The sequence below is a fragment of the Rhamphochromis sp. 'chilingali' genome, assembly GCF_963969265.1.
Source record: "Rhamphochromis sp. 'chilingali' genome assembly, chromosome: 8".
Classification (NCBI taxonomy): domain Eukaryota; kingdom Metazoa; phylum Chordata; class Actinopteri; order Cichliformes; family Cichlidae; genus Rhamphochromis; species Rhamphochromis sp. 'chilingali'.
The window spans coordinates 3,585,966-3,600,313 of NC_137935.1; the positions used below are offsets into that span (position 1 = coordinate 3,585,966).

At 42.5% G+C, this 14,348-nt stretch overlaps 1 protein-coding gene across 1 annotated transcript; it reads left to right on the forward strand.

The window, feature by feature from the left end:
- Positions 1–6,314: 6,314 nt before the first annotated feature.
- Positions 6,315–13,445, forward strand: rps3 (ribosomal protein S3). Its single transcript, XM_080889263.1, has 7 exons — positions 6,315–6,470; positions 7,489–7,619; positions 8,719–8,812; positions 11,192–11,286; positions 12,243–12,430; positions 12,517–12,720; positions 13,359–13,445. Exons 1-6 carry the CDS (start codon positions 6,345–6,347, stop codon positions 12,714–12,716), a joined length of 834 nt encoding a protein of 277 aa, XP_080745389.1. The 5' UTR covers positions 6,315–6,344; the 3' UTR covers positions 12,717–12,720; positions 13,359–13,445.
- The last annotated feature ends 903 nt before the right edge of the window (positions 13,446–14,348 follow it).

Genomic DNA, 14,348 nt, shown 5'->3' on the forward strand with positions numbered 1-14,348 from the left:
TGAACTGACAGATAATTATGCTTAATATTGATCAGAATACAATCTGGAAAATGTAATTATGTGTAAGCTTAATTAAAAAGGATGGGAGTTTGAAAATATAATAGGGATTCTAACAACAGCCCTTCCAGTGAAGTGTAGAAACGGCATGTGTGCACTCTGACTTTAAAAATCTATGATTTAATGAAAAAGTTGTATTGAGAAAATGATGATGTTTTATGTAAAAATGTGGAAAAAGTTAAAAAAAATAGATTTTCTATATTATATTATATATTATATATCACAGTAAAAGGGTTAAGTAGATAAGTATAATTGATGTGATTTTATTATTATTGAGTGGCTTGTTTAATTCTGCTTTTGCTTTTCTCCTGCTCAATTGCTTTAATAAAACTTGCTGCAATTAAAGCCTTGATTGTGGACTTTCTCTTTTTGACATTACATTGTTTAACATCAGAGAAGGACTAGCAGAAGACTGACAATTTTTTAATTATCTCTGCAAAAAGAAGCATCACTTCTGATAAACAATTTAAAATGGTTGTGAATCTAAACCACTTACTATACTTGCCATGACAATCAGTTTCCCCACATGCAATGGATCTAGATCTCAGCAGATTTATTCACAAAACCATGTGGCCCCAGTGAAATGGCCAAAGACACATGTTAAACAAGCCCCTGTCTTGCTAAATAACTGAGGCCTAAAAAATAACAAACATTAAAAATGCCTTAGCACAGATCACTAGCTAATTACAGGCCAGTCTCCAACCTTCCTTTCATCTCATAAACTCTTGAAAGAGTAGTTGTCAAAGAGCTAACCAATCATCTGCAGAGGAATGGATTATTTCAGGTTCACTTCACACGATGTTTGAGTGAGAAAATAGATGAAGCTTTTCGGAAATGCTGTAGTGAAATCTTCTTGGGGTCCATCTGTTAATTTTGTCTTTACTAATATCACCGCTCAACAGGAGGCCAAAATCACCCTCACACTCCCTGTGGCTGGTCCAACTTTACAAAAGGTAAAGAGATAAAGAGAACGTTATTTTCTCATTATTTCAGAGTGTATTTTCACAAATATAATATAAGATAAGATAAGATAAGATAAGATAAGATAAGATATTAATAAATAAATAATAAATTCCAGGCTTTAAACTGTTTAACCACAGAAGAAAACACCTTGGTTGGTTTCCAAAGTAGCAATTTGTGCAAACATCAGTTAAAACAATGAGCCACAATGTGAGAATAAAGGCATAACTTACCTTTTGCAATGTGGGTTATTTATAGTGCACTGGTAAAAAATAAATAAATAAAAATTAATCACTGGTCACACCTAAAGCACAGCCTGAGCCAGTCTGGTTGTCTGATCTATGAGTGGTGAAAAAAATGTGCCTGTAAATCTGAAGGAGAAGGTGGATGCTGATGTAACACTGGTTGTTCTCTGGAAGTGACATTTGTCACTTTGATTCTGAGATAACGTTGTACAGTTCAAAAGGCTGATGAGCATCACCTATATTGTACACATAAAGCTACAACATGAAATACAGAAAAAAGTGTAGCATGATTACATCAGGATTAATCCAAATATTATCCAAGAATGCATCTTGTAATATGCATTATTTAAATTATATAATTATATCATTTTTGTCATATATCTTTTGTGGTGACCCAAGCTGCTATCATCTCCTTCCTTCTTAAAATCAAACGTTAGGATCCCTGCCATTACATTTGTAACATTATTATATCCTGTGTTAGTTTTGTTTATATAGCACATCTTCCTTCATGTAAATTCGGTGTGCTTATCAAAAGACATAAAACCTTCAACTGTGTAGCTCTGTGATGTCTCAGCTTTGTGCTGTTTTGTGGAAAGATCTTTTTTCTGTTTGTTTGTTTCGGAGCTTTTTTAACCATGTAGTTTAACCCTAAACATCTCACCATGTTTAGGATCAATACTGTTCTTGGAGAGAAGGGTCATCAGATCAGACAGCTGATTGCTGAGGTTCAGAAGAGGTTTGGCTTCCCTGAAGGCAGTGTGGTGGTAGGAGACAAAACAAATCCTGAGAGAATTCATCCAGATGCTGTCTGCGCTGCGACCTCCTCGTTTGGCTAGCTAACACGGCTCTGAGCACCGAGGCTAGTGCCTGTTTCCATGTTTTCCATATTTTGAGATTCCAGGTTCAGGGTTTGTCATGTTTAAGTTTCCGTGTTCTTTCTCTACTGTGTTTAGTAATTTAGTTTCTCCAAATTTAGTTATCACTAGTGTTGTCTTAGTTTCCTTCTGCCCTTTGTTTTGCATGTTTGGTATGTTTTTTTATTCAGCCACAATAAACGGCTTGCCTTTTGTTTAACGCTCAGGTGAGCCTGACCAGCCTCCTCCTTTGTCAGCTGGGGACTCAGCCGAGCCTGACCAGCCCCCTGCGGCTGGGAGGGCCAAAGGATATCGTCTCATCCAGCCACGTCTCAGGCAGAGGACTTCATGCCTTCGGGACCAGCCAAGCCCACGGTCTGCATGTCCGCCAACTGCCAAGCCATGCCGCCGGCTGCCACTGGCTAGGCCCGCACCTGCCAAGCCATGCTGATGGCTGCCACCAGCGAAGCCCGCACCTACCAAGCCACGCCAAGGGCTGCCACTGGCCAAGCCCACACCTGCCAAGCCTCGCCACCGACACTGACCTCACAGTCGGCCCCCAGAACTGTTTTGCCAGTGCCTTCAACCTCCCGGTTGACCCCCTGAACTGTATTTGTTTTAGACCCTTGTGACTTTGTGGTCCAATTTTTGTTTTCTTATGGTCCATCTGCCTCATGAAGTTCAGTGTTAGGGGTGGGTTAAAAAAAATGTATTTTCCGATTCAATAAATTTTGGTTTGAATAATGTGATATTGATTCATTCAATCCTGAATCGATTTTTAAGTATAAATGTATTTTACCAGAAACACCAGAATCTCTCTCGTATACATGCCGTTGGGTGCTGGTAGCCGACATTTCACAGATTCTGAAGCTGCACATTTAAAAAGCATCATCATGGATTCTCTCTTACTTTTGCATTCTTGCTTCCTCTACAATAAAAATCACACTTCCTGCACAGCTCTCTCTCTCAGTGTGGTTAAAGACCAGTTTCCCATCACAAATCTTAGTTTTCTGCATTATTCGCTTGCTTATCACGCACCAGTCTACCATTGTGTACAGTGTTGTCACCCAGTTTTTTTTCTTATTTCTTTTATTTTCCCAAAAATGACCTCCGACAAGAAAGACTAATTTTTGCTGTTAAAAAACAAAGAAATGTAAACTTTTTAAATTATGCCAAATTACAAAACTCCTAGCTGTGTCTGTAATAAAACCTGTGTAACTTTGCTTAACTTCAGCAACATCAGGTAATGTTCAGATGTTGATTCATGGTTTTCTTTGTTTTTAAATCTACTGCAGAATATTTTAAGGGGAGTCATCTGCTATGAAAAATCAGGCCAGGAACATCTCCTTCATGTTTTTCTGTTTTTCTGTTTTATCCTCAGTTAATTTGACACAAAGACATCTGCTGTGATGCTTACACCTCTGATGAAGTCTCACAAGTGACAGCTTTGTTATTGTACAGAGATTTAAGTACATGTAATGATAAATGGTCTGAATTATAATATTTCTGACTGAGTCACAATTGAATTTAATCTAATCAGGGATTGAATCACATTAGGACCATGTGAATAGGAATCGATTTCGGTTACAGAAATCAGTGACCTTGATTCTTCTGAATCCTTAGCCATATTCAGTGTGTTTAGTTCTTAGTTTAGTTCCTTTATATATCTGTGCTTAAAATTAAATCAACAAACCCTTCTTGTTTGTGGGAAATTGCTTTGGTAATAAATGTGCAAATTCATGCCCCTCGCATCTGCTCAAAGAACTACATTTCCGTAAGCATGCCTGCCAGGGATCTGACGTCACCGAAGCCAGCCTTTCGCTATAAATGAATTTCTGCGTATTCCCCGGGTCCTTTCCTGTCTACGGCCCATTGGAAGATGGCGGTGCAAATCTCCAAGAAGACGAAGGTTAGCCCCCGTTTTATCTTTGTTGTACTCACAAACATGTCGTAATTTCTTTTAAAATTCTGCACGGTGGATGAGGTATGAACATTTTGTGGTTGTCCCGGTATCAGATGTGCTGCCCGGGTTGAATCCTGAGCGGATGAATCCAGATGCTGTCTGCGCTGCGACCTCCTCGTTTGGCTAGCTAACATGGCTCTGAGCACCGAGGCCGGACACAGTTACAGACCAGTCGAAGTCTTGGGCTTAAACTCGACTTTAATGCCCGGTTTATTTTCTAACATGTGAAAAGATGTGGCTGGACTTTTTTTAAAAGTCTGTTTTTGTCCTAATGCAGGTTTTCGGAGGCGTTAGCTTCACAGCCATATTAATAAAGAACCAGAGACACAAACTGCCTCCTTAATGCTACTAATTCACTGAGAAATGTGGTTAATGAGACGTATGTACAGTTAGAACTGTTCGGGTTAAACGTGGAGTCAGCACGGGGTTCATTTCAGTGAATGGTTCAAGGGAATAATAATTTTGAGCTGGGAGGAATTTCACAGTAAGACGTGGCATCAAACAGCCTGCGTTTAAGCATTGAAGCCAGGCAAGCTGAAGTAAGCGGATGATACAAATACAGCCTGTTTAAAAACTGCAGAGCGATGAGATTCTGCTCGTTTTGTCTTCAGCACTCACTCTGAATGTGACTGTGCTCTCTGTAGAAGTGAATCCTGCTGTGGTTTGAATGCAGTGTATCTCAGCCAGTTAAGAACTTTGAATTATCCTTTACATGTTTCAAATAAGCGTGAGCAGTGAGTTAGCCCGCTAAAAGTGTCAAACTCATTCATTAATTTTCTGTAGCTGTATTTTATAATGGTAAAGCATGGGCAGCATGGTGGCACGGTGGTTAGCACTGTTGCCGCACAGCAAGAAGGTCCTGAGTTCAATTCCACCATCAGGCCAGGGTCTTTCTGTGTGGAGTTTGCATGTTCTCCCCGTGTTTGCGTGGGTTCCCTCCAGGTACTCCGGCTTCCTCCCACTGTCCAAAGACATGCAGTTTGTGGGGATAGGTTAATTGGATAATCTAAATTGCCACTAGGTGTGAATGGTTGTCTGTCCTTGTGTGTTAGCCCTGCGACAGACTGGCGACCTGTCCAGGGTGTACCCCGCCTCTCGCCCTATGACAGCTGGGATAGGCTCCAGCGCCCCCCACGCCCCTGAAAAGGATAAGCGGTAGCGAATGGATGGATGGATGGATGTATTTTATAATCTGTGTGGTTTCAGGGCCACAGCAGATTTATCAGTGTGTAGTACTTGTTGCAGCACTTGGAGGACGCATTGGCAGTTGGTGTCTGAGTCAGTGCAGCCTGTAGATGCTTGCAGAAAGTCTGCTTGGTGCTGGATGTTTGAGCGTGTGACATAAACATAAAGCTGACCTGCTCTCTCTGCAGTTCGTCGCAGAGGGTATTAAAGGGGCTGAGCTAAAAGAGTTCCTGACTCATGAGCTTTCTAAGGATGGTCGTGGAGGTGCGTGTGACTTTAATCGGGACTGAGATCATCATCCTGGCCACAAGGTGAGCAGTCGGCTAGGTTGCCAAAAAGTAACAACTCAGAATTAAAGAAGTTGTTACATCTCCAGAAGATCGGATTGAGTGTTTAGAAACTAAACAAGTATGGAAGCTTACAATGAGTCTCTGCTGTAAAGTGGATATGCCATTACTTTGGCAGGGCGAGTACGCATGTAAACACTGTTGGTCCATTTGTAAGACACAGAGTGTGTGTTAACAGTGGTCTGTGCATTTGTTATTTTTGGCCATTTTTAAAGACAAACATATTTTAAGCTTGACAAAAGAGAGCATACATTAAAGGGCATCATAGAAATCAGTCCTGATCATTTCCCTTTGGTAGATGCCAATGTTAGTTTAAGAGAAACTTCAACTGTGTAGCTCTATGTCGTCTCAGCTTTGTGTCTGTGTGTGGAAAGATTAAAAATATTTTGTCTTTTTTTTTTTATAACCATGTAGTTTAAGCCTAACCGTCTCACCATCTTTAGGATGAAGACTGTTCTTGGAGACAAGGGTAGTCGGATCAGACAGCTGATCGCTGAGGTCAAGAGGAGGTTCCCCGAAGACAGCGTGGTGGTAGGAAACAAAAACATACAAATAATTCGTATTTTAAGCTCACGTGGCCGCCCTCGCTGGCCTCGCTGTCGGCCTTTATAAGTGTTCCATCAGTGCCGTCGACCCGATTTATATCGCCGTGTAAATTCCTTTGGTAATAAACATAAGAAACACACAAACTCATGCTCATCGCATCTGCTCAAAGAACTACATTTCCCCGAGCATGCCAGGGACGGACCGTCACCGGAAGTCAGCTTTTAGCTATAAATCCATTTCCGCATCCTGTGCGGGTCCTTTCCTGTCTACGGCCCATTGGAAGATGGCGGTGCAAATCTCCAAGAAGAGGAAGGTTAGCCCCCGTTTTACTCACAAACACGTTGCATTTGTTTAAAAATGGACTCACGCTGGATTTGATATGGTCATTTGGTGGCCGTCCTGGTATCAGATGTGCCCGCTTGGGTTGAATCCTGAGCGGATGAATCCAGATGCTGTCTGCGCTGTGACCTCCTCATTTGGCTAGCTAACATGGCTCTGAGCACCGAGGCCGGGCACAGTTACACACTGGTTGAAGTGTCTGACTTAAACACGACTTTAATGCCCGCTTTAAATCCTAATATGCGAAAAGACTTAGCTGAACTCTCATTTAAAGGTTGTTTGTGTCTGAGTCCAGGTTTTCGGAGGTGTTAGCTTCGCAGCCGTATTAATATAGAGCCAGAGACACAAACTGCCTCCTTAATGCTACTAATTCACTGAGAAATGTGGTTAATGTACAGTTAGAACTGTTCGGGTTAAATGTGGAGTCAGCACGGGGTTCATTTCAGTGAATCGTTCAAGGACATTAATTTGGAATTGGGAGGAATTTCACAGTAAAGCACGAGACATGTGGCAGCCTGCGTTTAAGCACTGAAGCCAGGCAAGCTGAAGTAAGCGGGTGATACAAATACAGCCTGTTTAAAAACTGCAGAGCGATGACATTCTGCTCGTTTTGTCTTCAGCACTCACTCTGAATGTGACTGTGCTCTCTGTAGAAGTGAATCCTGCTGTGGTTTGAATGCCATCATGGGTAGTTAGGAACTTTAAATTATCCTTTACATGTTTTAAATAAGTGTGAGCAGTGTGTTAGCTTCAAGTTAGCCCGTTTTAAAGGGTCAAACCCATTCATTGATTTTCTGTAGCTGTATTTTATTATCTGTGTGTTTCGGGGCCACAGCAGATGCATCAGTGTTGTACCTGTTGCAGCACTTGAAGGATGCATTGGCAGTTGGTGTGTGAGTCTGTGCAGCCTGTAGATGCTGGCAGAAAGTCTGCTTGGTGCTGGATGTTTGAGTGTTTCATAAACATAAAGCTTAACTGTTCTCTGTCCACAGTTCGTCGCAGACGGTATCTTCAAGGCCGAGCTGAATGAGTTCCTGACTCGTGAGCTTGCCGAGGATGGTTACTCCGGTGTGGAGGTGCGCGTGACTCCAACCAGGACTGAGATCATCATCCTGGCCACAAGGTGAGCAGTCGGCTAGTAGGAACCCAGTGAGTAAAGTGCAAAGGCTTCTGATTTTAAATGGTCAGGTGTTCCTCCAGTGATGAGACGGAGCAGGACTCAGTCTGGCTCTGCTGGTCGCTGGTTCTGATCCACGGCTAGGTTGCTTGCCCATCGCCCCTTTTTCATTAGTAGCTACTCGGGTCGACTCGCCACCGATCGACTTGTATGCTTGCTTGCTGTCATAGCAATGCCTCTCAATGTAGCACAACGCAATTAATGTCACATGAACGCTACAGCAAAGGTGGATGTTGAAGCGAATCTATACCTGCTGCTCGGTCTGTTGCATCTCGTTGCACTCGTGGGAACACAGTTGTTTTTGTAGCCATTTCTTTCGTTCCCAAGTTTAAAAAACAAGACGCTCTGATGCTTCAGTTGACGCTATTGATTAGCCAATTGGTGGCACGCAGTCAGAGGACGTCACATTTTAGTACCTGTTTGGAACCCCGGCCGAGTAGGTACTAAAAAAGTAACAGGTACTATGAACCTAATGGAAAACCCTGCAAACTGCTAATGGGAAAGGGGTGATGAGTCCCAATCCAAGAAGTTGTTACCGCTCCAGAAGATTTTGAGTTTAGAAACTAAACAAGTATAGAAGCTTAAAATGAGTCTCTACTGTAAAGTGGATATGCCATTACTTTGGCAGTGCGCATATGCATGTAAACACTGTTGGTCCATTTGTAAGACACAGTGTGTTAACAGTGGTCTGAGCATTTGCTATTTTTGGCCATTTTTAAAGACAAACATATTTTAAGCTCGAGAAAATAAAAGCTTACATTAAAAGACATCCTAGAAGTCAGTCCTGATCATTTCCTTTTAATAATGCAAATGTTGGTTTTTAAATAGGCATTAAGATCACTGGTAAAATTACATCCAGTGTCAGTTTTGTTTATATAGCTCATCTTCCTTCCATGTAAACTCGGTGTGCTTATCTAAAGAGATAACTACTTCAGCTGTGTAGCTCTATGTTGTCTCAGCTTTGTGCCGGTGTTTGTAAAGATCTGGGTTTTGTTTTGTTATTTTTACCCATGTGGTTTAACTCTAATCATCTCACCATCTTTAGGACCCAGAATGTTCTTGGAGAGAAGGGTCGTCGGATCAGAGAGCTGACCGCTGTGGTCCAGAAGAGGTTTGGCTTCCCCGAGGGCAGCGTGGAGGTAGGAAACCAAGAAATAAGACTAAGAAGTGTTTTAAGCTCACTGTCGGATGTATTTTAGTATTAAATAATCCCTCAGTGGAGACATATCGGAACAAATATCTAAAGGTTTGGGGGGGAGGGGGGTGAAATTGCTGGTTTGCCACAAAAATGTAAACATATGGAATTTGAAATTATTTTTTTAAGTCCTTTTTTTTTTTTGGTTTAAAATATTAATACTTTGCCAACAGCACTTGACAATAATATCATCCTAGTAGGAACCCAGTGAGTAAAGTGCAAAGGCTTCTGATTTTAAACGGTCAGGTGATGAGACGGAGCAGGACTCGTCCTAACATTTACTACTTTAGTTCAAATCTTTATTCCTAAAACTTTCAAGTAATAAAAAGCAACAGACTACAAAAACATATTTGTAACTCATAAAGTAACTTAAAGTTTCTTATTATTGTTATTATTTATATTAATTATAGAATAAAATGGGACAGAACAGCCTTTTATTGTCATTGGTCATGTACAGTGAAATTGTGGATGCTGCACCAACTGTGGAGGAATAAAAATATAAATAAATTAATAAAAAATATAATTAGTGTCACTGCTGCAGATTTCACCTGCTCTGCCTTTATAATGTGAGGGAGTGGACCTGTCTACCTCCTGAAGTTTGGTGTGTTTTGTTCTGATTTATATTTCCATGATTGAAGATGAACACATAAATAAATCTGGTGGTTTTTGGAAAATTGCTTTGGTAATGAACCCGCAAAATCATGCTCGTCGCATCTGCTCAGAGAACTACGTTTCCGTGACCATGCCAGGGACAGACCGTCACCGGCAACCAGCTATATCTATAAATCCATTTCCGCATCCTCTGCTGGTCCTTTCCTGTCTAAGGCCTGTTGGAAGATGGCGGTGCAAATCTGAAAGAAGGTCAGCACTGTTTTATCCCCGTTTTACTCACAAACATGTGGAAGCCTTTAAAAATGGGCTCACACTGGATGGGGTGTAATTTGTGCCTGTCTGGGTTCAATACTGAGCGGATGAGTCCGGATCCTGTCTGTGCTGCGACTGCTTCATTTGGCTGGCTAACATGGCTCTGAGCAGCAAGGCTGGTGCCTCTTTCCATGTTTTCCATATTTCCAGGTTGTTGATTGTCACGTCTAGGTTTCCATGTTCTTTGTCTTCCGCGTGTAGTAATTTAGTTCCTGCCAGTTTAGTTATCATCAGTATTGTTCTAGTTTCCTTCTTCCTTTTGTTTTGAGTGCTTGGTACGTTTTTTTTATTCAGTCACAATAAGCGACGCGTCTTTTGTCTAACACACCACGCCTTCAAGTGTCTGCATTTGGACCCACACCAAGCACCAGCCTTCCCAGCTGTGACAGAAATGCTGCTGGGTCATCATGGTCAGGTCCATGATGACCCAGCAGCATTTCTTTGACAATATTTTTGAATTTGGCATTCGACCAAGGATTCTTGGACTATTGACCGAAGGAGACAGAGTACTTTGTCATGGCCATGATCTCCACTTCCCCGCCAGCTGGGGACCCAGCCGAGCCCTCCCAGCTCCCTGCGACGTCCATGCCACTAGGTCCAGCCACGTCTCAGCCAGAGGACTTTGCGACATCTGGCCCTGCCAAGCCTCGCCACCATCGCTGACCTTGTGGTCGGCCCCCAGATTGTTTTGCCAGTTACATCGACCTCCGGGTTGACCCCCTGAATTGTATTTATTTTGCAGTCTTGTGCTCGTTTTTTGAAAATGAATATCTGCTCAAAGAACTACATTTCCATGAGCATGCCAGGGACGGTCCGTCACCGGAAGCCAGCCTTTCGCTATAAATGCGTAAGACTAATCGGTGTTTTAAGCTCACTGTTGGATGGTTTTTAGTACGGAAAGTAATTCGTCAGTGGTGAGGTGTATCTGAACAAATGTTTGAAGGTTTCAGAGTTTGAAAAATAAATGCATTTGGCTGCAAAAATGTAAAAATATGGAATTTTAAACTGTTTAGAGGTCGTTTGTTTACAATATTAACACTTTGCCAACAGCAGTTTACAGTAATCTCATCCTGGTAGGAAACCCAGTGAGTAAAGTGCAAAGGCTTCTGATGTTAGACAGTCAGATTTCCCTTCAGTGATGATACGATGACGAGACGGAGCAGGACTCAGTCTCGCTCTGCTGGTCGCTGGTTCAGATCCACGTTCTGTGGTTCTGCTCCAGCACCTCAGAGCAGGAAGTCCTTTCCATGTGAAGACACAGAGGCATTTGTCTGAGAAGGGTCGAGGCATCAGGACTGTGCTGTAGACGGTGCAGGAAACCTGCAGTCCATCGTTACACGTGCTGGTTTGATCCCGGTGTTTGTCTGTAATACTGAAATGTCCTTCCTCTTTCTTTTAGCTGTATGCTGAGAAAGTTGCCACTCGTGGTCTGTGTGCCATCGCTCAGGCTGAGTCTCTGCGCTACAAACTGCTGGGAGGCCTGGCTGTGCGCAGGTGAGCTGGATTTCTTTAATTTAACTAAATAATTTTTGTTACAAATTTCATCAGACTGGTGTGATTTAAACAGTTAATGACTCCACAGGGTTAACTTCCACCTTAGAAATGTTTTCTGCCATTGAGTAATAAGTAATGTACGTTTACACATAAGCTCTTTACATCAACACAATCTTGTGAATGAATGAATATTAACTTTAGTTTCACTATTATAATCGTCTGTGTATTGTGTTTTGTCCTTTAACACAAAGATAATTTATTAAACGTTTCTTAACGTTATGCGTCCTAACATGACATCTTAAGCTCTAAATACATCTCTGCACACAGTTTAATGTTTGGATGTTTTTCTCAAGTCAATTATTTATGAGTGTATTCTGCTCGTGGCACATCTCTTAGTATGTTGGACCCGACCCAAAGTATGAAATTTGATCGTAATCTAGAAGAGTAAACATTAAAAATGCTGACAGAGGTTAAATTATGGTCAGTAGGAAACACCCTGTCATAAAAAACCTCATGTGTACTTTGAGGGTGAAGCCTGTGTTCTGTGTGTCAGCTTCTGTCCCTTCGGTGATGATACGATGACGAGTCGGAACAGGACTCATCCTGGTTCTGCTGGTCGCTGGTTCAGAATCACGTTCTGTGGTTCTGCTCCGGTTCCTCAGAGCAGGGGGTCCTTTCCAGGTGAAGACATTGAGGCATTTGTCTGAGAAGGGTCAAAGCACGCTTTAATGAAGCTCACTGATGAAGGAGGCGTCTCCTCCTCGTGGCATGTTTTACCGATTTAAAACCTGAAGACCTCCAGCTGAACCCACCATGTAGAAAATTGATGTTTTTTATGAAGTCGACCAACCAGAATCATTTCAGTCACAGTGAAAGTTTCCTGAGAGAATCTTGCAGTACTTTGGATCCACTGATCGATTAGCCGCTAACACTGTTTTATCACTCTGCTTTTTCAGGGCTTGCTATGGCGTTCTGAGGTTCATCATGGAGAGTGGCGCCAAGGGCTGCGAAGTCGTCGTGTCCGGCAAGCTGAGGGGTCAGAGGGCCAAGTCCATGAAGTTTGTGGACGGTCTGATGATCCACAGCGGAGACCCCGTCAACTACTACGTCGACACAGCCGTCCGCCACGTCCTGCTGAGGCAGGGTGAGTGCAGCTCGGCCACATGCAGCCAAATCAAACTGCCATCGCGTTGTTTTGGTGGCACTGATGTGTTTATTTAATACTCTCAGGTGTGCTGGGCATCAAGGTGAAGATCATGCTGCCCTGGGACCCCAGCGGTAAGATCGGCCCCAAGAAGCCCCTGCCCGACCACGTCAGCATTGTGGAGCCCAAGGAGGAGACCCTGCCCACCACACCAATGTCTGAGCAGAAGGGGGCCAAGCCAGAGGTGCCCGTCATGCCCCAGGGAGCACCTGTACCCACTGCATAAGAGGGTAAGAGACAGGGTTTTATTTGACTGCTGCAGGGCCTTCACAAGGCTGTATACTAATGATAGATCCTGTCCTGCTGCTAACCTAAGAGAGAAAACACAAAAAATAAATTAGTTTTTTAGTTCTTCTGCAGTAAAATTGGAGGTTCCTGTGAATTCTGATAAGTAGATATGTTCTGTTTGCTACAGTGGAGCTTCAACAGGTTTAAATTATGACATTTTAGCCATTCGGGTACGTTCGGGTGACACTGTTGCTGTCCTGATAATATATCGCAAAATAATCTGGATCCAGTGATTTAACACAGACTGTGGTGTTGGACGGTCTCACACGGCTCCCTTCGGTGATGATACGATGACGAGTCGGAACAGGACTCATTCTGGTTCTGCTGGTCGCTGGTTCAGAATCACGTTCTGTGGTTCTGCTCCGGTTCCTCAGAGCAGGGGGTTCTTTTCAGTTGAAGACATCGAGGCATTTGTCTGAGAAGGGTTTCAGCTCACAAACACGAACCGTGACACTTTTACAGGACACCAAAAACAGTCTTTTAGGAACTCAGAGAAACTGAGGTCAACAATTTGAGCTCAGGATTCAGTTTACTGATTTCTGAAACTGGGTTTAATTCTCTTTTTTTTTTCTCTTTGCAGGTTTTCAGTCGTCGCACCAGATGGAAGCAAGGCCCTTTGATTTTTGTGTACAAAAACAATAAAATTTGGAAAATACACTTAAAACAATGAGTGGATTTATTTAACTGCCTGTAGGTTTCATGTGGAGTGGGAAAACTGAGGGAAAAGTTTACAATTTTCCCAACCAGCTCATCCTCAAAACATGCCAAAGTGCTCAGAAGATTATGAGCCGACCTCTTAAACACAATGTAATGGTTTTTTCCTGGTGTGTGGGAGCAGCAGGTTTATTTCACAGCAGAATGCAGAGTCACTGCTGAAGTATGAAACCAGTGTTGGGCATAAAGAAAGTATATGGTAGAGAAAAGTCAAAGTAATGTCCCCGTGGAGGACACAGGATGTGAAATCTAATATTCTATTCAAAATAGTGAAAATCTAAAAGTTGCTATGGCGCCCCCTGGTGGGTGGAAGATGGAATTTACACGTAAAGTAAGCTTCAAAATTTGGACATTGTACATGCAGATTGTTGGTTTTAAAATGCGTTTCAGCTTTAAGTTTTGCATTTAATGCACAGCTGGTTGTCAAACTGTGGTGCTGGCCCCGCTGGTGGGACACGAACCACCAGGTAAGAAATATGAATTAAGGTGAAATTGATACCTTGAAAGTAAATAAATCAGGACTTTTGTTTTGTGTGTCAATGACTGATTGAAAAGAGAACTGCGTCAGTGTGGAAACCAATGAGTACAAGACTGATGTTCACAGCTTCACGGAGTGTTTAACGAGAAAAGTGAGTAAGCTGAGTGAAATGCCCCTTTAGGGTGACGTCAGAAGGAAAGATGTGTCACTGCTCCATTTTCGGGTGCAACAAACGTCACGTGTGACGTAAGTGTGGCAGCCTACAGTAAATGTGAATATATCACACCATCCATACAACTTTACACTGAATAAATATATTTTAGAAATATACGAGTATAAATAAACGGTTATCAGTCTGCGCATGCGCGCTTTCCCCGT

What these genes read in the sequence shown, in the direction of transcription:
- rps3 (XM_080889263.1), top strand. Translation starts at nt 6,345, where the DNA reads ATGCCAGGGACGGACCGTCACCGGAAGTCAGCTTTTAGCTATAAATCC. An exon ending in ATCATCATCCTGGCCACAAG is followed by an intron (nt 7,620 to 8,718) that starts GTGAGCAGTCGG and finishes CACCATCTTTAG; the next exon opens with GACCCAGAATGTTCTTGGAG. An exon ending in TCCCCGAGGGCAGCGTGGAG is followed by an intron (nt 8,813 to 11,191) that starts GTAGGAAACCAA and finishes TCTTTCTTTTAG; the next exon opens with CTGTATGCTGAGAAAGTTGC.